The sequence below is a fragment of the Aulostomus chinensis genome, chromosome 18, assembly GCF_037954235.1.
Source record: "Aulostomus chinensis isolate RoL2024-O1b breed Wild chromosome 18, RoL_Achi_v1.0, whole genome shotgun sequence".
NCBI classification, from domain to species: Eukaryota; Metazoa; Chordata; class Actinopteri; order Syngnathiformes; family Aulostomidae; genus Aulostomus; species Aulostomus chinensis.
In genome coordinates this window covers 10,743,089-10,765,409 of record NC_141337.1, presented here as the reverse complement: position 1 = coordinate 10,765,409, position 22,321 = coordinate 10,743,089, and the positions used below count along the sequence as shown (strand labels likewise).

The 22,321-nt window shown below is 40.4% G+C and overlaps 2 protein-coding genes across 6 annotated transcripts in view; both read right to left on the bottom strand.

The window, feature by feature from the left end:
- The window catches only part of LOC147245110 (CREB-binding protein-like), a 39,910-nt gene extending 23,684 nt beyond the window's left edge, over positions 1–16,226 (bottom strand). For all 4 annotated transcript variants that reach the window (XM_086186270.1, XM_086186272.1, XM_086186271.1 and 1 more), the window contains exons 1-2: positions 15,374–16,226; positions 1,347–1,975 (exon numbers count right to left, since the gene is read on the bottom strand). In XM_086186270.1, the coding sequence (XP_086042396.1) occupies positions 1,347–1,975; positions 15,374–15,458 (714 nt within the window). In that variant the 5' untranslated portion in view covers positions 15,459–16,226. The remainder of the gene's footprint in view (positions 1–1,346; positions 1,976–15,373) is intronic.
- Positions 16,227–17,125: 899 nt separating this feature from the next.
- adcy9b (adenylate cyclase 9b) overlaps positions 17,126–22,321 on the bottom strand; it is a 33,741-nt gene continuing 28,545 nt past the window's right edge. For both annotated transcript variants that reach the window (XM_086184556.1, XM_086184557.1), the window contains exon 11: positions 17,126–22,194. In XM_086184556.1, the coding sequence (XP_086040682.1) occupies positions 20,826–22,194 (1,369 nt within the window). In that variant the 3' untranslated portion in view covers positions 17,126–20,825. The remainder of the gene's footprint in view (positions 22,195–22,321) is intronic.

Here is a 22,321-nt window from a genome sequence, read left to right as displayed (position 1 = left end):
TACATGACAAATAAGCCATTTTTGGGGGTGCTGTGCAATCATAAATGTCTCCTCACATCCCTTTGTTGGGAAAACAAAATTTCATGGCTTTTCTTGGAGCTTTACTTGCTGACATTTCTTTCTTTTTTTTTTTTTCTTTTTTTTTTTTTACAAAAGCACATATGCTCCTTGAGACACAGCAGTAAGCCTTGATAGGAATGCTGTAATAAACACATCAGCATTGATCTGCTATGAAGCTCTCTGTTGGGACAAAATAGACCCACAGAGATTGATGCACTTGACTGCGGATTAATCCCCCACAACTGATTGTCTGCTTCCTCTTGTAAAAAGAACAGATCTATTAACTGGTGACAAGCCATTTGTGGAGCTAGAAAAAAGAAATAATGCATTGCACATGTTTATCTGGATAAAAACATGAGGGGAAAATTAACACCATAATATTCTCTATAGGGTTTACTGCTGGACTCATACAGCCCACTGAGTCAAACTCACCACATAGTTTTACATTAGTTAATAAACTGTGCGGTAAAAAAAGAGGTAACGGCAACTTGTCAAAAAATGCAAAGGAAATGAGGTGAAAAACGGAGGGGCCTATACAACACGGATCGGTTGTGATATATATTTTGTTGTCGTCAACCAATAAAGCAAATTAAAAATTAGGATCACCAGCCAAAGTGTGTCAATGTATTGTTGACACCAATTTATGTTGACAGAGCAATGGCAAAGCTCCAACATTTGACCTCTCTGTCATTTTTGTAAAGCAAGAATATAGAGGTTGGGTTAGCCTGACTGTGACAACTGCAAGGAATGCCTTGGTATTTCCCTCTGCTTCTACCTCAACATATATAAGTCACCTTGGAGTCCATATATGCCAGCTCATATTTTACATTTTTTTGAAATGTTTGAACACACACACACACACACACACACACACACACACACACACACACACACACGCACACACAAATGAACAAAGCAGTATTTCTGCACTATTTACCTGCCCATAAAAACTTACACCTGCTTCTGGACTTTGAAGCAAATCTTTAATCACAACCACCAATGGCCAGAACTGTCCAAAAATACCCCATCATACTGAAACTGAATGATGCTTTAACATTCAGTACATTTGCATATTAAAAAAGTTGAATTATTGTTGTCCAAACAAAGAAAGGCAAGCACTATTTGCTACCTTGATTAGTATGTGACACAAAAGAGGAAATGCAACAAACTGATTGGCTCCCTATGTATTGTGGCATGTGGCAAAGTAACTGTGAAAAAAGAAAAAGAAACCATGGAAATATGAAAATATTATATATACATGTAAATAGCTGAAATTTTAACCTCACCTTATTCATGTTTCCAGCTTGCTGAGTATTCAATGCACTGTGTCCACCCAACTGTGGTCCTCCTTGGGTGAGTGTCTCTGCCAACACACTGCCTCCAACCCCAGGTCCAGATCCCACCGGTGCCCCAGGCATGCCTTGACTCTGATACTGCATGCCAGGCCCAGGTCTCCCCCTTCCTGCTGGTCCCAGAGCCCCATTCATCACCTGCCCTGTTGGGCCTAATACCCCGTGACCCTGCCCACTGTTCAACATGCTCTGATTAAAACCCATAGTTGTGCCCCCATTGCCTTGCCCAGTAGCTACACCTCCTTTCTGGGCCTGGGGAGACTGGTGATTTGGAGAACCCTGCCCCAGAGGACTTTTCCCAAGCACAGCACCAAGCTGGCTTCCCACCATGCCTCCCTGCTGCGGACCTGCGTTGAGACCAGCACCCAGGATGGAGCTTCCTGGTCGCAGGAGCTCAGACAGCTGCTTGTGTTTGGCTGCTGCATCAGGGATGATGGAGTTGAGACCTGGACCCACTCCTCCACCAGGGCCACCATTGGAGGACATTCCCATCTGGGAAAGGTCTCCATTCGGAATGAGCTCATCTGGAAGGTCATTTTCCAGGTCAAACAGGGACACGAGATCTAAATAAAGAGGGGAAAATGGAATTAGCCATCATCAGTGACACAGTCTTTAAAGCAATGCTATACTGTCAGAGGAAGCCACCAACCAGTGCTTTGCTTGTCATTACTTCACATGGATAATTATGCTATACTGTGCAAAATGGCTTGCAGTTTGATACCCAAAGGCTGTTTTCACTTGAACTGCCAAAATATTAAGAGTATGATGCAGGTGCCTAAAGGCATTGATCTGGGAGCCTATCATGGTCCAGTAGGGACCTTACAAGTTTGAAGTGGAAACTTAAACCCCTCAGTGCACATACTATAAAGAATTACTGTTCACACAGTATAAAGGAGATGTTATTTAAGAATTTGACAAAAACACACATAAGCCTGAAATTATTATTCAAAGTGGAGCATTTTGCTTGTCTTAAAGCATGTTTTGAGGAGAACTTTCAGTAAAAAAAAACAACTAAAAACAGCTATTATACATATAACACTGAAATGTTACTCATGCAACAGGCCCACAATGCTGGCAGCTTTCAGGGATTCATGAACATTAATAAACATTTTTCTATTTATTAATCTTTGCAAAACTGAGAAACAATGCAACTTCCAAGTCTTTATAGAGGAGAGCAGCACAGCAAGACTCATATGTAGAGATTGACAAAACACAGTGCAAATTCAGTGCTGATTAGAAATGTTTCAGCTAATACTAACCAATACAGCTCAAGACATCCTTTTGTTAGAGTCTGTCTGAACCAAACCACACAGGTCAAGTGTTTGCTTTTCCACCTTAATGGCATTCAAAGCACTATACAATTATGCCCAATTACCTCACACACCGATGATGGAGGTTGTGACGGAGGTTGTGACGGAAGTTGTCAACCTACTCATCAGGAGGGGTCAGTATCTAGCATGGTGAACATGTTCAAACTACCAACATTATATGCAGCCAGAACAGGGATTCAGGGCACAGAACAGATATGTCAAACATGTCATGTTTACATTTTCCATCATTTTTCAACAAAAAATGTCGTAAAAGCTCCTGAAATAGACTAGATGATGATCTCCCTGAGATCATCAGAACAACCACAGTCATTTTATCCTATTGCACAAGTTACAGAGTAAACAGAACCTCTGTCCACAGTAATCATGTGACCATATGTGACCTGTGTTACTGTACAGTAAAAGTATTTTTAGCAAGCCAGGACTTACTGAGACGACATCGGCAACAAGCTTCGCATTGTTTCTTTAAGTGACCACTTCTAACTCCACCTTAAATCCACTTCAAGTCCAGTACATCCAAATGAAGCATCTTGTTTCTCTGTTTGGAGTCTCCAGGTCTGTTAATACACTTAGGGTCCAATCATTTCCGATGGAAACCTCTGATCTCTGCTGTGTTTGCTAAGCTTCTCTTTCCATTTAATTTTGCTTCAGTACATGCCATGAGTAAAATGAAAAAAATCACTTTTGCCAGGGACTGGAGATGACTGTCAACACTGTACGAGCAGAGCTCGACTTTAGCATGCTACATGGAAGCCAGCAGGCTGGGTGAAGCAACAGGGTGTTACTATCTCTGCAGCTTGTCAGAGAAAAATCATTACACTCCTACAGTTTTAAGTGATGCCTTTGGTGCTGGAGTGGTCGAGATATACTCTCTACCTTTATCCAAGAGTGGAGAGGAGGCTGCTGAGGTCTATCTGCTGAGTACATGTCTCTTATTCCCCTTTCACTCTGAAAAACACGTGTCAAAGCGGGTTTTTGTGGCCGCGTTTGCTCGGCATTAGGGCGCATTCAAGCTTCCAGCAGACGCAGGTCTGAGCTCCTGCTGTGAGGGCTGCGTGCCTGTGTTTTTCTCTCTCGTACATCATCGCGCTGACAACGTCATCATTATACATAAAAGTGTGCTGGAACACTGCGAGGTAAACAAACAACAGCATGGACGTCGTCGAGTCGAACACTCCCTCAAAATGCCGGTGATGTTCCCATAAACCACCATGTACTGTACGGTTCCAGAAATCTGCTGCCGGATCTCCTCTCCATCGCGGACGATGTGCAGCTCACGGACTTCACAATCTTGCCAGTGTGCTGCCATGATTGATAAAAAGATGTGCAAGATCGCTATACAAGTTGTTTTTAAACACGATTGCGCTTGGGCAGTTTAAGTTACGATTCCCCAATTGGTGAGAGCTCCCAAGTATCGATTAATTCATCTAAGATCATACACATGTAAATAGTTTGAAAAAAAGGAGTGAAATAGAGTAGGAGACATCAACAGGAAGACTGATCTTATGGTAGAGGGCCAAAACTTTATTGAGAGATGAGTGAGCAGCTCTCGCAGCACAGCCCAGCCCAGTTTTGTTTTTTTCTTCCCCCCGGAGCTTCCACAATGACAGCCTGACAGCCAGCACAGTGACAAAATCAGAATGCGAAAGGAAGGTTGCGGGAATCCTGACACAATGTGGGGTGCCTTTTTCACACTGCAGGCAAGCCTAGGCAAGCCGCTGAAAACCTGGGTTGCTTGGAGGGTTGGTGGACGTGGGTCGAAATGCCCTGTCGACCCTTTAAGAGTGCCCAAACACCCGCGTTCATCCGCATTTTTGGTGCAGTCTGAAAGGGGCTTTCATGTCCTTGTTTGCTGTCAAACAAACTCTGGTTGGAGTGACCAATGCTTAGCAGTCATGCCAAATGAAAAACTGCTCCCCACTGAAATTTTGCTCCCCAACTTTCAGCTCATGCAGCAGTGGATGATGACCTCATCCCGCTATGCAGAGCTACCTTGCATTGAAAATATGGTAATGAGCATTCAGTCAAGAAAATAGAAGCCGGACATTATTTCTATCAGTTTAATTGGCAGATGTCAGCAGTTTTGACAATATCAATAATGAATTACTTAAGTCAACATTAGCCAGTACCAACAACATGCTGATAATATGGGATATCCTTGGTGTCTTAAGTTAATAACTATAAAATCATTTGGGTCACACATAAAAGCTTTTGTAAACAAAATCTACTCTTTTGATGATTTTGTGCTGTCAGATATGACAGCCATGTGATGAATTAATGATACATACATAATGATAACAGCACCATTTTTTCAGAAACAAGTTAGTTACAACTCAATTCCAATTTTGTAACCCATCCCTAGGCACAACCTTTTAATATGGCTTCTATATTGGGAAAATAAATGTATGACATAATATCACATTTTAACAATACAGAGGTGCAGTGCCGTTTTTTTTTCTGCAGACATTTGATTAGCAGTACTTTAGTAAAAGTTTCAATATGGCGCTTTATGAGAAAAGCTGTGATGACTTCAAGATGTACCAAATTAGTGGCACACTACACTTGTAAAGCTGGTGGTGCTCTCATTTGCCATGCTGCCTTTGTGAAAACCTCAAAAGATAGGAAAACAATCTGGGAAAGGCTACTCAAAAATTTGAAAAGAACTAGCATTATGTAGATGAGTGAGATAAGAAATGAAATTAGAGGGAGAAACAGTAGAAGTGGCAAAGGGCTGCAGAATAATGCTTAAGTTTTGGGGAAGTTGGTATCCATTGCTACCAAACCTGTCTTCAAGGCAATCTGTTCCACTTCAGCTGGAACATTATCCCACAGATCTGGAATCTCATCTTTGCCACGTAAGTCAAACCTTCACTGTATTTCAGCTAACATAGTTTAAAAATGCTTAAGGTTGTTAATCATACACACTAGCCAAATGGTGAAGGAGGACAAGCTGCTAGGTGAGCAGCGTATGCCTATTTCTCACCCATGATGCTGACACATCCGCTCAGCCATACAAAAGAAAACAAGCCTGATATTGGCCTGTGGCCAAAGGAGCAGGCACATCCCGACACAAGAATCTAGTACCATTAAAAACTGTTACACATTAACATAAACCTCAAAGACAGGCTGCTAATTTGTGGCTTGGAGCAACAATTCAGTGCACATTGGACTGGATGTGACAAGAGGAGACATCTTTGCCATCTACCAGACTACCAATAACGTGGTCATACTTTTGATCCATTCATGTTCTACACATGGATAATTCACAGAAACCAAAAAAATGTATATGTGCTGAAGGAAAGGGAACAGGGTTGGGGGGAATAGATGATGACCCGCTATTGCCGTTATCCATGTAAATATCTGTTACTTGCATTCTGATTCTTATGTGCGGGAGATAGCACATGGCACCAGTGGTTGACACTTGCACAGTAATGGAGAAGAAAGCTACAGCTGCAGGTAAGGAACAGTCTGTTTTCACTAATTGCTTGCTAGCACTTGTGTCCATAGTAATCTGAATCCATGGCAAAAAAGGTAAACAAGCTTGCATTCACTGTAACAGCACTTAAAAAAAAATACATTTTTACATTTAGTGCTTAGTGCAACATTATTGCAGTCAGATTATCAGATCTCGGGAGATCCAGGCCATGTGCCTCAGATCAGAAAACAACACGATGGCGGAAACTCACCTTAAATCTCTGGCACACTTAAGAGCTGATGTCTGGTGGCACTTTTGCTTTAAGAAGTAAGAAAACTGCGCACATCTTGACAAAAATAAGGCTGTGTGCAAAATGTGCAAAGTAGAGGTAAAGTACAACGGAAATACAACTAATCTCCGGAGCCATTTGACTAGGCATCACCCAGAGTACACTCAACAACCAGGAAACTACAAGTCACTGCAACAACCCTCACTGGAGAAAGCATTTGGGACGAAGTTTCCGTCCACGTCTCCACGTGCAGAGAAAATCACTTCGGCTCTGGCAATTTTTATCTGCAAGGATCTCAGACCATACTGTGTGGTAGAAAATGTAGGCTTCAGACACCTCATCCAGACACTGGAACAGACACTATGTGCTACCGACACGGAAACAACTGAGTCAAGTCACAATCCCAAAGATGTACAGAGATGTTAAAAACAGCGTCGCAACTGCACTGAATTCAGCAGAGAGTTGCCATCGTTGCGACAGCTGGACAATATTACATTGACAGTAACTGGTCCCTCATGTCCCACGTTTTACAAACGCGGGTGATTGAAGCCAGCCACACCGCGAGTTATCTTGCTGAGCTGCTGACGGAGGCGCTTCGAGAGTTGGAACTCACAAACAAACACCTGGCTGTTGTTGCCGACAACGCAGCCAACATGGTCCGGGCAGTCGCCTCAATGGAGCTGTCGCATGTCAGCTGTTTCGCCCACACCCTCAACTTAACCTCGCAAGCCGTACTCAGAATACCCTCTGTTGCCCGACTGCTGGGCCGAGTGAGGCGAATTACAACATTTTTCCATCGCACCACAATGGCAAGCCACATGCTTAAAGAGAAGCAAAAGATTCTGAGCCTACCTCAACACAAATTGGTGATCGACGTGGTGACCCGCTGGAACAGCGCACTGGACATGTTGGAGCGCTTCTTGGAGCAACAACCAGCTATCTCAGGTGAATGTACCATTACCAGTCTGTCTTTATTGCTTTATCTGGTTTTTCAAAATCATTTTTTTGCGTGCATATCTTGTGTCTGTTGTTTTATCTGTTTTACAAACTTGTTAATGGTGTTTGTTTATGTGCCAGTGCCAAATATGCATTTCAATTTAATGTACATTAATTGGACATTAAAGTTTTTCTCATCTTATCACAGCAACGCTGCTCTCACCTGAGGTGCGCAAAAACGAATGAGACCTCTGTACCCTAACAGAGGCTGATGTGACAGTGGCAGAAGATATTGTGAAAGCTCTCCAACCACTGAAGGTATCACTCTTGTCTTGTTCATATGTTTTGTATATTCTCATTTTTGTTTCTTTTCGCCATTTGTCTTGTCTTAGCTCATACTTTACTGCAGCACTTTGGGATCTGTTTCAGATATGTAGTGATATACACAAACATAATGTATTATTATTTTTATCATTACCGAAGGCAGCCACACTGATTATGTCTGAAGAGATAACCCCAACACTCTCCGTCATTGCACCCCTGCACGCACAGCTGTTGGATCAGATGACCAGTGTCCCCGACGATTCACCCGTGATTAAGGAGCTCAAAACTGCTGTGCACGTCAACTTGGGTTCAAGGTATACTTAGTTAAAAAACACTGAGGTCATGGGGTGTGTCTGTGCATGTTAAGTGTACTGTATACACACTGTATACCTGTATGTATGCAAAGCCAATGCAATGACTCAATGATCCTGTAAGTTATTAATTATGAAATCTCTTTTTAAAAGATACGAGGCACTAAAAGACGCTTTATGAAGCGTCAGCTCTTGATCCTCGATTGAAGGCTCTGCCCTTCTTCTCCCAAGAGGCCCATGATGATACCTTCGCCAGGCTGACTACAATCTTGACGAAAGCTGCTCGTCTGGAGCAAGTGGAGGCATCTAATGTAAGTTGATTAGTTTTAATGTATACTACTACGGTATTTGTATACACACCGAGACAGACTGACACAATTAATATATCATGAATATATATTTTATCTTTCAACAGCCACAAGCTGATGGAGCTGCTCTTACTGTACAACAAGCTGATCCTCCCCCAACAAAGAGATCCAAGGAGCCTTCTTGTGCTCTCCTGGGTCCAGCCTACAAGCCGAAAGAACCAGCTGCACCAGCGAGAAGTGCACCTGAGAAGGCACAGGATGAAGTAAAAGGATACAGCGAAGTAGATCCTCTCCCACTCTTTGAAAATCCACTGAGCTGGTGGATGAAGCATGAGGTAAGTTACCCCCTTTTATCTCGCCAAGCGAAGCGTTATCTTTGTGTGCCTGGGACCAGTGTCCCTTCCGAAAGGGTATTCTCAACCGCTGGTGACATTATTACAGCAAAAAGGAGCCGCCTCACTCCAGAACATGACGATGAGCTGTTGTTCTTCAGTCCCCAGCAAGTGGTGATTAAACTTCATGATTGGGCCTTGTACTTACAGTTGAGTTTAGATTGTCCATTTTTTTTTAGACAATCGGGTTTCTTTTACAATGCGCCTAAGTTCGGAGTTTTTTTTTTTCCGATTTCTGTTCAAACTGCACCAAAGCTTTGTGAGACAATCACTGCAGTATTGTATCACTGTTTGTATGTTTTCATGAGGTACACTACAGTATTACTTTTTGTCTATATGTTTAGTGTCCATGGATGTGGGACTGGTCTGGTTTGTCTGGTCTAGGTCTAGCCTGGCCTGGTCTGGGTCCAGTGTCTGTTTACATTTTTTTATTATTATTGTTTACATTGGTTGGCTGCTGGAGGGTATTCCATGAAGCTGGCTAACTGCATAAGCCTGGTTTATGCACAGAGCAAAACCCAGAAATTCTTCAAATCTGTAACATGGACTGAAGGAAAAAGAGCTCTTCCAGGTTTTACTCAGTGTATGAGGCAGGCTTACTCAGTTAGCCAGCTTCATGGAATACCCCTCTGGTGATCTGAGTTGTTTAAACGCTGCGAGCAAGAGTCTAACTGCCCCACACTAGTAGAGAATGTGCATTTCCTGTACCAGGAGCCAAATGTCTGTTTCCACTACAGTTTGACAACCGGAATTGTTCATGTACTTGTATTATTTTTGTTTTAATTTAAAAACATTTTACTTTATATTAAACACTGTTTAAAACATGCACATACACATACAGCCTGTATGTTTGTTTGTGGAAGTCTAAGTTGCACTTTTGTTTTAAATGACTGTCAGTCATATATTTAAATAAAAAGTGCATCATGTTGTATAACTACTGTTTAATGGTCAGTTCTTAATGTAAATATTAATATTTAATTATGCACCAGGTTAGAGGGTTACTTTAACAATTGAATTTACAGCATTAGTCCTTTGAGAATCTCTTCCATTACCAAAGCAAAATTGGTATTGTAACTAAAATATCATATCGAATCGTATCGGAAATCGTATCGACTTGGGACAGAGTGTATCGAAATCGTATCGTATCGGAAGGTAAGTAGCAATACCCAGCTCTACTGGCAATACACATCTAATGTGAAAATATTTTGTTTTAGGAAGAATGCAGGCTCTCGATTAGGTACACTGTAGACAAGAGAAAAGTTCTTCACTGATCCACCCAATAATTTTCTCAAAATTTAGTTTTTTCAGTCCAAGAAAAAAAATTCTTATCCACCCATCTGTAGCCTGACACTTAAAATCTTCTGAAGTCCCTGAGCAGCGTCTAAAACTTCAAAGAGAGCGGATCTACAAGTGACACTGTGCATTGTCATACTGAATATGTGTGTGTGAGAGTGTGTGTCTAAGGGACAGAATGAGGGGGAGGCCTAATGTTGGGCTACTTTATTACCCAGCGAAAGCTCCCATCACCCCTCTGAGAGGATGAGCTACCTTGGCCATAACCCAAAGCTTGTCAGCTGACTAGATAATGAAGCCAAACACGTAAGATTATGCAGATGGAACTAACTGATGTTTCTGATCTCTACTGCATTTTAAAACAGATTAACAGCTGTGAAAACTTCAAAATTGACAGTCAAACTGTCCCTACTCACACAACTTTATCTTGAGCTGCAAAAATACAATTTTTCTCCCAAAGGCTCTATTATTTCTCAACAAGATATAAGCATTTCCAAATGGGGCTTTTCACATTGCTCCAGGTGCTGATCACACTCTGTGTCTGCTCAAGACAAGTTTGGTAAATTTGACTTAACTCTTTAGATAGTTACAGCTAGGGATGCACCAATTGCCCAGGCAAGGACAATCTTAGGAAGTTAACAAAGGCCAGCTGGAAATAGCAGCTGTGCTGAGGACTGATGGGATTGGCACTGCTGCCTGAAAGCGCCACAGCCATACCTGGTGGAAATTCGGGGTCAAGTGTAGAAGATGTTCACTGAGAGTAATGAGGATATAAATCTCGCAATTTGTAAAACACGAAAGGCAAAAAAACTAACAATAACATGATTTAATGTTTTTATAATATAATAATACAATATTAATACAGAGTTTTCAGAGAGAAAATTAGAATCGGCAAAAAATAGGTATCTGCAAGTCGTGCGAACAAAAAAAAATCGGAAATCATAGTTCATCAAGAAAAATGCAATCTATGCATCTCTGGTTACAGTCATAGTGGTAAACTCACAAAATCAGAAAGGGAAACTGACTTGAGTCTACACCTGTTGAGCAGCTTCTTCTTAGATTATTGACATTTGACAGTGAATTTTCCCCATTTGAACGTATGTTATTCCTTACATTTGAGCTTTAAATTCTAATTCACCATGTTTGTTGACAGCCCTAAAGCAGAGAGACCTCCACACAGTTGTCCTCAAATTCTGCAGAAGCATCTCCCATGACAGGCTAACTTTATTTGAGCACCAGCAACAGCAATTGTAAAAGATCATCGCTACTGCTGCACTGCTGTATGGACTTCTGCAATGCCAGAAAGCACAGTTGTTGATGAATAAATTTGTAACTGGCTATGTCGCCATTAGGGAATCTTAAACCAAACTTTAAAAACTGAGTAAGTACAAATATACTCTCTAGATGAACAGAGTTTATAGTCATGTAAACTTCATTCACTAAAATAAACGATCCATGGTTTTTCCCATACCTGGTTCTAGCGACTGCACATCAAATACAAACAAAGCTATGCAAAACACTGATACAATCCAGTGCAATATTTCTTACTTACTTTTCTAACACTACTGCTTTCTCACTAGCTTTAGCTGCATTGCCTTTGCTAGCCTCTTGAAATTGTGCATGTTTAGCAGGGGAGTGGTCACTGATTGTTGTCTCAAACTTTTTCGTTAATGTTCCTCCACAGCTTATTTTAGCCTTACAAAGCTCACAACTTTTAAAGTATGTTTTTATCCTTACGGAAGAAAATTTCAATGCATGTGAACATCGTACATATGGCCTCATTTGTCAAAAGCAATAGACCAGCTCAGAATAAGGTATACTGAATAAGGTATACCAGACACTCTCCAGTCATAGTTGATAAAATAGACAAGTAAATGCCCTGATACGAACCAGACAATCATTAATAAAAATGTGCGATCAGTAGATGGATTAATTGTTTTCCTCACTGACCGCCAAAACCAAAATTGGAAATTTTACAAAAAGTGCAAGACTAAAGGTACGCCATCTACAACATATGCCATGATAAAATACCTTGTGCAAGATGCACATTAAAAGGTTTCGACACAAATAATTTAATAGGGCACTTGATGAAAAAACATCAAGCTGCATGGTGACTTTGTGAAGTCAAACATGGAACACCAAGGAACATAAACAGAAAGGCAAATCCTTGTCTACTCAAAATGAGATGAGAATTAATCTGCCTTTGTAGCAGGTTTACCTAGTCTTAAAACACCTGTGTATATGCGGCTGTGTGCAATGGAAACGGAGTATTAGTTTAACAAGTAATATTTGGAATTCAGGCAGCAGCCACATGTTAATGCTGTGCTAAAAAGGAATCCTGTTTTTCTTTACTATGAATGATACCACTGACTTAGTGTTCTGACACAGACTGCCTGATGTACTGATCAGCCTTTAGCGACACCAAAAATTGGAGATACACCGACTGCATTTTTTTTGCATGATAAAAGTAGAATATTTTGGCCTTATGTGTTTTACAAATTGCAAGCTTGAATTTTTACTGGTCACAGCTTTGCCACATTTCGGTTTTGACATCAATCACGGCGTTTCTGCACATAGCTGCAATTTCCAGCTGTCTGCCTAGCTTCGTTAACTTGCTCAAATTCTGCTGATTTTGGTTTGTACATGACATTTTATATTGAAAACTGACCAGATATACTATGCCATTTGTGTTCATTTGTTAGGGTGTCCTGTGTGGCTGGATCGGCTTTGTGTAGATTGATGTGGCAAGTGACAGGTTAGGAATTGGAAAGACGTGACACTGACCAGCCAGTTACTGGTCAGGCCAGTCACTCTGAAAACTGTCCCGATTCAGTCCCTGGCTGTGCTATCGGGAAATCCCAACACAAACATGATAGTATCAGCCATGGATCTGATGATGGCCGGAATACATGAACAGCATTGCAGGCCAGAAAAACACGACCGGGCATCCATAATGGACGGTGACTCAATTGCCAGCCAACTGATTGCTGCTAGGGATCCCCATGCTAACCAATTAACCAATCTTTGGGAATTACAACTAACTAATGTGATCAAACCAAAATTTAGTGGCATGATAAATGAAACACAGGTTATATGACATGATATTCATGAGGGTGTACACCACCAATCAGAGCAAAGATGATGAGAAAGATGACACTGTGGGGTCTGCTGTGCAGGTTGAAGTCATAGGCCCCCACCAGATCAATGCCATGATGTTGCTACTAGAAAACACCTACGGCACCACTAAACAAGCTAATGACCCAGAGACAGCAGGGTGGACAACTACATGAGATGATCTGCCTTCAATGGATCAGATGCACTAGGAAGGCACGATCTCTGCATTCCGGGGAAATCAGAGCGGGAATCAGACTAATCTGGCTGCATGTCGACATGATACTATTTCTGAATGTATGATTTGATATGATGAAGACGGAGATAGGAATGACCAGAAAAATGCAACGTGTCGTCTGTTCTTTCATGAGAAAGACTATGGAATAGGCTATTTACTATTAGTTTGATAATAAGTTACTTGAGATCAAGGCCATTATGCCACTTCAATCTGTTTGAATTCATCTGTTCACAGCAGTGCTGCAGGTGTGTGATGACATGAGTGACTCCTCATGTTCTGTTATTTGTGCTGCCACTATCATTTACACATAAAAGTAGAATATTTCAAAGTGTTGCAGACACTTGCTGTCACTTACTGCCTGTTTATAGTCTGTTCGTAATTAACAGGATCGTGGTCTGTTGGCTCAAATGGTCCAAATGGCCATTCCTTAGTTCTGCATCCCTATTAATTAGTTTAGTTAAGCTACTCAGTTTAAACCTCCAACCTTGAAGTCACGTAACTCATGATCATCTAAATAATGTGAAAAGGCTGTGTATGAAGACTTAGAGGATGGCTGAACCTATTTCTTAAGTATTCTCAAACAAAGATGTGACAATAAACAGTGGGTTGTGATGTTATCATTTTCATAACAATTAAAGTGTCACTTGAAATTTTCATTTATTAGTCAGAAAACATTCCATGAACACTGGCAAAAGTGTGCCCACTCCAAGAGGTCTCCTTGTTAAATAAAAAATGTGGGGGTTACCAAATAGTTAACTTCCTTTTTAGACAGTCCAACAAGTAATCTAGAAAAGTCGCTCTGCAGGTTGGCCAGGTGGAGACATAGACCCTTGGGCTAGTCTCCAACAATCTCAATATGGCAGCAGTTCTTTGCAACTTTGCAGTGAAGTTTGCATGAACAAGTATTCTTCCAAGATATGTCTTAATACATTAAAAAAGCTAAATTAAAACCAGGAGTATTCATCCATGTTGTTCAACCAAAGATGGTGATACCTCCAGTAGCATGTCAATTAAATGGTTTGAGAAGCTCTCTCTCTCTCTCAACAGGACACCAGTTCGACTGCTTCAAGTCAAGAATGTGCTATACTGAAGGACCAATGAGGATTAATACCACTGCTAAGGAACAGATTTCTACTCTTTCCTCTATGCTGAAAGGTAAGAAGAAATTTTATTTTCTCATGAATTCATAATATTTCAATAATGTCAGACTTATTCATGAATGGCTCCTGGAGATTATTAATTCTGCCGAGGAGGTTAATGCCATTTCTATGTTTGTTTATCTGTCAGCAAGATTAAGCAAAACTAGTAGACTATCTTTGACTTAAGTTGGTTTAAAGGTCGAGCATGAGCCAAGGAAAGATTACTTTCATTTCTGACCGATGCACATAAAATGCAAAGATTTTACTGAATAATATTATATGTTCTTTAACATTTCCATTAATTTCAAAAACTACAACCTAAATGAAACATACTCATTAACAGATCATATTTAATGATGTGTTGGATTTTAGTTATGTTTTTTAAAGCGTCTATTAACGTAAGCAGAGGTCGGCCCTCTTCAAATGCTCTTTAACACCGAGAAAGCATCAATCCAAATAGAAAAAATCAAGGCCAAGTCAATGATGGCGAGGCAAAATTTTGTTTCCAGGTTAACTTTGGCATCATCATAAATGAAAAGTTGGGTACAAACTCCTACTGCCGACCAACCCCCCATGTGTGATCTGGATGGGGCCGCCAGTTTGCAACCACTGAAGTACAACTACAGTTATACGTTAGTTAATCACCTGTAGCCTTCATCCAACAATCATTCTTGGACCGTGTATATATTACATTTGTCCTGTGACATTTCCGTAGCACAACCGAAGTCGCTACTTGGTTTACTTGGATGCATCCAACCTCATATAGCACCGATAATGTGTATATACAGGAGTCAAACACACTAATCATACTGTATGCTAGCATATTACCAAGAAGCTAGCTTAGCGTTACAGTTGTAAAGCCATGTCCTGCACTCACCTGGGCCATCAGAGCCGGAGAGAGGTGAATTAAGCTTGGGTCGCTTTGCAGTGGGGGGTCCGACATCCAGCAGATTGTCAGCCATTCTGGTCGTCAAATGTTGGGATGGATGTTGATGCAGGAAAAAAAAGAATCCGTCCAACTTGCAAGCCACTGGCTCGTATAAACTGACAAGTTTCGCTCACGGACTGTTTAAATGATAAAATTAACTGTTATTTCTTGACTGGCAGCCTGGCGAAACGCTGCCTGGAGAAAGAGGTTTCAAAAGAAAGGCAACAGCGCCACGCTTCGCCGCCGAAGATCACCCCATGATAATCCAACACCCAACACCCACATAATTATCCTCAATAATTACGTCCAAAAATTATTTCAGTTCGAGAAAAATAAATAAAAAACTATCATAAAATATTACACAAAGCCAAAGCAAAACCTTTTCTCCTCAGATGGTCGGTTTCACGTCTGTGTAGAATCATTTTTTTCGCCGTCGAAATGAGCACCCATAAAATATATTTTGGGTTTAAATAAAAAGAGGAAAATTCAAAAAATATTTTCTATGAAGTGGATTATTTTTCTCGTCGCTGTCGCCCGGTAAATACAGCGTCTCGGGACGGAGATACGGAGAGAAGCGGCGCTCTCTAAAAGGGAAATCAAATATACAGTGGGCTTTCGACACGATTAAAAGCCATGTAACCCTCACATGATTACATTAATCCTCATCGGAAGAACTAATACTTCGATATTGTTCAAGAAAAGCCCGTTTAAGTCCGTTCTGAGCAGCTCCAGTCGGTTTTTAAAATTAATGCTCCCGCAGAAATCCCGATTCTGAGCCGCGTCAAGATGGCGGCTGTTGATTCCTCCGATACAAAAAAGTTTTTTTTTTTCTTCCTAGCTAGACTACAGGGGGAGGAGGGGGTGGTGTCGTGCTACGACGCCCTGACGTAAACCTGTGTCCTACCGTGCGTCATGTGGACGTACGTGAAATTGCCTGTGGGGTGAATTAATCAGAAATATAATGTATGTTACGCGCTTTCAAAAAAAAAATGTCCAAAATAATAAAGGGAAATTACAATAGTAATTCCAGTAATGTATAAATACATGTGGGGGATGATACAAATATCGATTATTAAAATATTTGAATTATTACTGACATATTACAGTACTAAGGCAGTGTATTTGACTACATTACCATTAAAATTTCACATATTCTCCATTAGTGTTTATGCACTAGTGTCTGCAGATATATGAGCAGTAGCCTCTCTGGTTCTGAACCAGCTCCAGTTGTTGGGAACCTTTGTACACTGTTCATTGTTGGATGAAAACAAAGTAGTATTTTAAACAAATTCAGATAAATCTGAGAATTCATGAAAAGTAAAACAAATAAATAATAAAAATAAAATAAAAATAAGTATATGTTATGAATTAATAGGCTTGATTATTAAAGTGAACCACAAATACTATTGAATCATCATTACTGACACACCATATGCAGTATAATGTAGTTTCTGATCTGAGGTGAGCATAATTTTATGACTATATTATGTTGAAATGTTTAATTCACAACATTGCATAATAGTATATTAATTGCTTTAATGCAAGGCTGCAATGTGAGACAAATGGAGTAGGATGTCAAATAAAATGTACAAATATAAAATAAACATTAAGAACACAAAATGCACTATTTAGTCTCAAACCACAATTGCTAACTGCAGAACAAAATAGAGAGGTCAGAGGCTATAAATTCAACAGCAAACATTTACCAGCAACTAACTTTATTCAGTTTTAACCCTCAGGTGCAAAACTATTAGCACGCTATGTACAAAAACATTTTCAAAATAGCAACAGTTCATTAGTCTATAGCAGACTACTCATTTACTGCCAACCAGCAGACATCTAGTAGTCTTTATTTGGCCAGTTTGAAGAAGGAAAAAAGAAACCTACACTGATTGAGTTTGTACTGTCATAGAATGTCGTACTTCGGAGATGATAAACTGAACCAAAACACATCCAGGTTGCATTCCTGATAAGGTTAGCATATCTCTCCCAAACACACACAACCACACAGTTTTACAAACACTCATTTTTACACGCATGCAGGCAAACAGAACACAAAACATTATTCCAACATTCTTGCAAAAAGCTAATTGTTTACTATTTAATACTCTAGTACATGCACATATATAAATATTAGAAAATGCTCTGATACTGTACAATACAAAGGCATTCTGTACATAAAAACTGCGTGCCTTGTGCAAATGTGTGAATATCATAATCTTGAACATGCTAAAGAAAATCAGCAATCTAAAAACAGAGATGAGACATAACATAGAGGAAAATTGAAGAGATGGCAATGACACTCTTTGGCATCAACGTTTTCCCAGTGTTCCATTCTGCTGGTTCAGAATGTCACTTACATCTCAATAAACCAAATCAAAGCAACATTTTAAATTATATTTGCAATGTAAGGAGAAATACAAGAGGGCTCTCGCACTCTCGAATGCTCAGGCCTTTGAATAAAGTGGAACTTAAATATATGAGTTGATGTATTTACTGTATTATTCTCCAGAATATTTCAAGTTAATAAAAAACACAATATTCAAATAAGCTTATCAAAATTACCAAGGTAAACAGAAATGTAGCTAATGTGCTGAACCTGACACAAGATTATCATAACCTCTATTAAGCACTTATTCTTTGATGACAGCAACACTGATTATTTCAAAAGTCCCTTTATACTCTTAAGATACACAAATTTGGGTGGGTGTGAGGGTTGTGTGCTCACAAGCATTAAGGTCATTTTCACTTCCAGTCCAATTATATTTAGCTCTTATTACTGCATTTAAAACAAACTCCATCTGTGCAATTAATACAGTACAAAATAGAAGGCAGGAAAAAATGCAATAAGGCCAGCTAATGTTGACTAGGTTTGGTATGATTAAGCTAACTTTTACACATGAAGAAAAGGCACTACTCAAATTTATGACCTTAGAAAACATCATTGAAATCAAAGATTCAAGAGTAAAGTAAAAGCATTCTCCTTCTAATGAATGGAATGAGCTTTAGGGAACATGTTTAGTGTTGTAAGAGATAAAAGAACGTTACGGTGAAAAAAAAGTGACAACGTTAAAGTAAAAGGCGCAAGCTACCCTACTTGCACTAATAGAAGGCAAAACACAAAAAGTTATTTACCTATCAGGGAAAAACAGGAATGTGCCAACTTTTAGAGAAACCCACTTATTTGCCATTCTCTCCAGAAACCCTCCCTTGTTTGTGTTTCCATTACTAACAACCACTGTCACCGGCTGACCGCTGGCTAGCTTAGCACAATGAATGGAGTTGGTTAGGAATTTCTAGCATACGTCCATTCACAGCCACCGTACAGATCAGATTCAAGATCTTGGTTGGTCTCGAAATAATCCTTCTCATCCTGTCTTATAAAGTCTGCCATGATCCTTCACTCCTCTAGTCCTCAATAAATGTTTTGTAATGTAATTTGAGGTTTTCTAGATGCTGCGGCAAATCACAGAGCCAAGCATTTTTGTCAGGAAAGTTGTTCCAACTCAGTTCATAATTCTTAAATAACAATACCTTAAAATTTTATAGTTATTTCATGAGAAATATTATGCACAACCCTGACAATATTACTAAGTAATTGATGACTTTTGACTGAGGAGTGCTAACACAACCCACAACCATTCATTGCGCTAAATTAACTAGCAGTCGTCTGGTGGGTCTCAGCCTTGTAATACATGCACTTGAGAGTGTCTCCCACTTGGTAAGATGGCAAATAACCACATTTTCAAAAAAGTTGGCCCTCTTCATAAAATGATGGAGCTTCTCTCACATGTTATGTCATTAATAGTAGACAAATTTCTGCAATTTTTCTGTCATATTTGTCAAGTAGCGGTATTCTAATTGAAATGTAAAACTATGAGGGACCTAATTTGCTGTACAGAATATTTACATGTCAAAAATAAAATACTGATGTAAAACAATTTTGCCTCTGAGCACACAATCCGTTTTATCACCATTATTTTCTCAACAATCTGACATAAGAGAATGAAACCAGTGAGTTAAAAAGAAAGCATAGAAAACTCTAGCTACACACCTGAAATACATTTGGTACACTGTCTTTGCATTTACAGTGCTAATACATTAAGTTTCATGCCATTACAAGTATGAAGCAGGTAATTTGTCCAGCTCTTAGGATCTAGAATTGTCTTTCAAATCATAGAAATAAAAGAAGCTTCACATGAGCAGTTCAAGTCTTGTTTTACAATTAATTAAAAAAACAACATATTTTTCAATGATTTGTGATATTCCGCTTTGATTATCCATGTCTTAAAAGCACTATCAGCTAGCACACAGTGTAATCCATAGCGACTTCTAATCAGTCTACTCACACCTAAAGACTCTCCACTCTACCTCAATAGAAATACTCATCGACATTAAATGCAGCTTAAGGTTCCTACAAGTGCCTGGATCAGAGGAGAGGCCACACACACAAGTAACAGTTTAGGCTCCTTTGGGAGGCTGTTTCTGCGGGCTTGCTGATTAGCTGAGACCATCATGCCTCAGTAGTGAGACAATACAGAGATCTTAGCTGAGGCAGAGAAAAAAAAACGCCAAATCAGCAAGCAAGATTTGTTTAAACTGCGTTCCTAAACTGTTTGTCACCCAGTTGTTCCCAGCAAGTCTGTCTAATAACTAACTGGCACTTCTCTCTCCATTAATGCTAATCTTGTTACCACACAGAGACAAAAACACATTCACGCACATTATATATGCAATTACACTCACAACATGCAGCTCGGCCTCCTCTGCACTTTGACTGTATTAATTAGTCTGTATTATTCAAGATTTTCACTAAGAAACAGGCTCTGCTGCATTTTAGTGCAGATTTTACTAATTCATACACTGGAACATCTTCTTCCCTCCTCATAACTTAGCATTTTCCGTATCAGCTTACTGAGCTGTTGGTTAATAAAAGGCAAAATATCATAGCAAAACACAGTTTAGAAAGTAAAATTGTAACAAAAGCAAAGAATTTTTCCCTAAAATTTTGCAAATGTTCCCTTTATGCTGTTTTGCCCTTTACTGAAAAAGGGTAGTTTGAACATTATTTTGTTATAAAGGCACTTAAAAAGACGTGAACAAAATCATCAAGGTTAAAGGTGAAGAGCTAATCAAGAAGGTGAATGAGAAACGATGGGATCTGTGGCAGGTAGGACGAGGTTCAGAGGTAACCATCGTTATCTTCCCATTTCCTCCGGCAGTTTCTGCATGACATCTTCTCTCTTGCAACCTCCATTATCAGTATCAGCCAGTCACATCACCACCTACCTGGGGTAGGACCAAATGTACCGCAAATTCAACAAATACTGACGGAAAGGAAAAAGAAAAAGAGCTTAAAGGGTCGAGGATTTATGAAAAAAAGCGTCATAGTTGTAAATACTTAAAGTCTGGTTGACTCCCCTGTGTTGTTATCGTCCTTGTTTTGGTCCTTCTTGATGTCTTTACGGGTTGTTGTTGAATTTTGGGTTGTATTTTGCTGTATCGTGGATGAGATGATGAGCTGTTTCTTATTTGCAGAGGAAGGAGGTCCTTCTAGGTTGGTAACAGGTACGGACGTTAGGCCACTGTGAGACATAGAGCGCCTGGCATGAGCAGTCTCTGCAGATGGACGCCTTTCAAGACCGTCCGCCCTCTCTACATACCGTGCCGTTTCTCTCTCATGGCCAAGCCCTGTGGTGGTAGACGAGCCAGCGCTGGTGCTTGGTACCATCGTGGTTGTACTGCTTGCAGTCATGCTAGATGTGGGTACCATGCTGGCAATTTCATCAGTGGGTGAACGTCCAATGCTGCCATCCACCTGAGCCCGGATCTCTGGTGAGACTGAGAGTTGGTACTGAGGCACAGGGCCACTGTCTCCACTCTTAGGGTAAAGGAAGGTCTTCATCTGACCTTTTCCTTTGACATTAACTGTGCCACGGTAATCAAACTCATAATCCATGCCACTGAGTATGCAATAGCTCTCCTCACTAACCTGGACACGACACTCCACACCTGTTGTATCCATGCGACTGGCAATGTTGACTGTGTCACCCCAAATGTCATAGAGAAGTTTGGTGGTGCCGATCACCCCTGCTGTTAGAGGCCCATGATTAAATCCGATCCGAAGCTTAAAGCCAAAGCCCAGCATGTTCTTATTAAAGTCATCCACCACGCACATCATTTCCAGAGCAAATTCAAAAAGAGCGCGGAGGTGGGCATGAGGATGAGCTGCATCTGCACACTGCTGAGCATTGAGACCCGCTGCTGCCATGTAGGTGGCACCAATCGTCTTAATCTTTTCAATATTGGTGAAGGCAGGCTTTCGTAACAGCTCATCAAAGTCTCCAATTAGCTCATTGAGGACACGGTAGCACTCCTTACCTCCTTCGTAACTTTCTTCATAAAACTCACTAAAGTTAACAATACTGGCAAATATTACACCCACGTTGTCATGGTTCTTGGAGTAACTCTGGGTGACCTTAAGTTGCTCAGCAACATGTATGGGAATGATATTACGAAGAAGCCAATCAGCCTGGTCCCTCATGTTCTGGATTTTGATGCGATGTTGATCAGCTTCTACATTACCATGGTAATGTAGACGGTAACTGACCTCAAATTCGCGGTTAAGGAACCAAACCAGAAGAAGGAGCAAGAAAAAGGCCACACAGGCCTCAGGGCCAAGCAGGTCCTTAGGCTGGGGTGGTAGGTCATGATCTCCCTGGCTATCAGATATGACGATGGAGTTGTTACTGTTGTTTTGGCCAGCTGACCTGGAGGAGACAGACAAATAACCAGACAGAGAAGAAGAACCAGATGTAGGGAAATATACAAACCGAATGTTGGAATAATGTGTATCTTAAACCAACACAGTAACTTCAGAAGCTGCACCAAAATGTA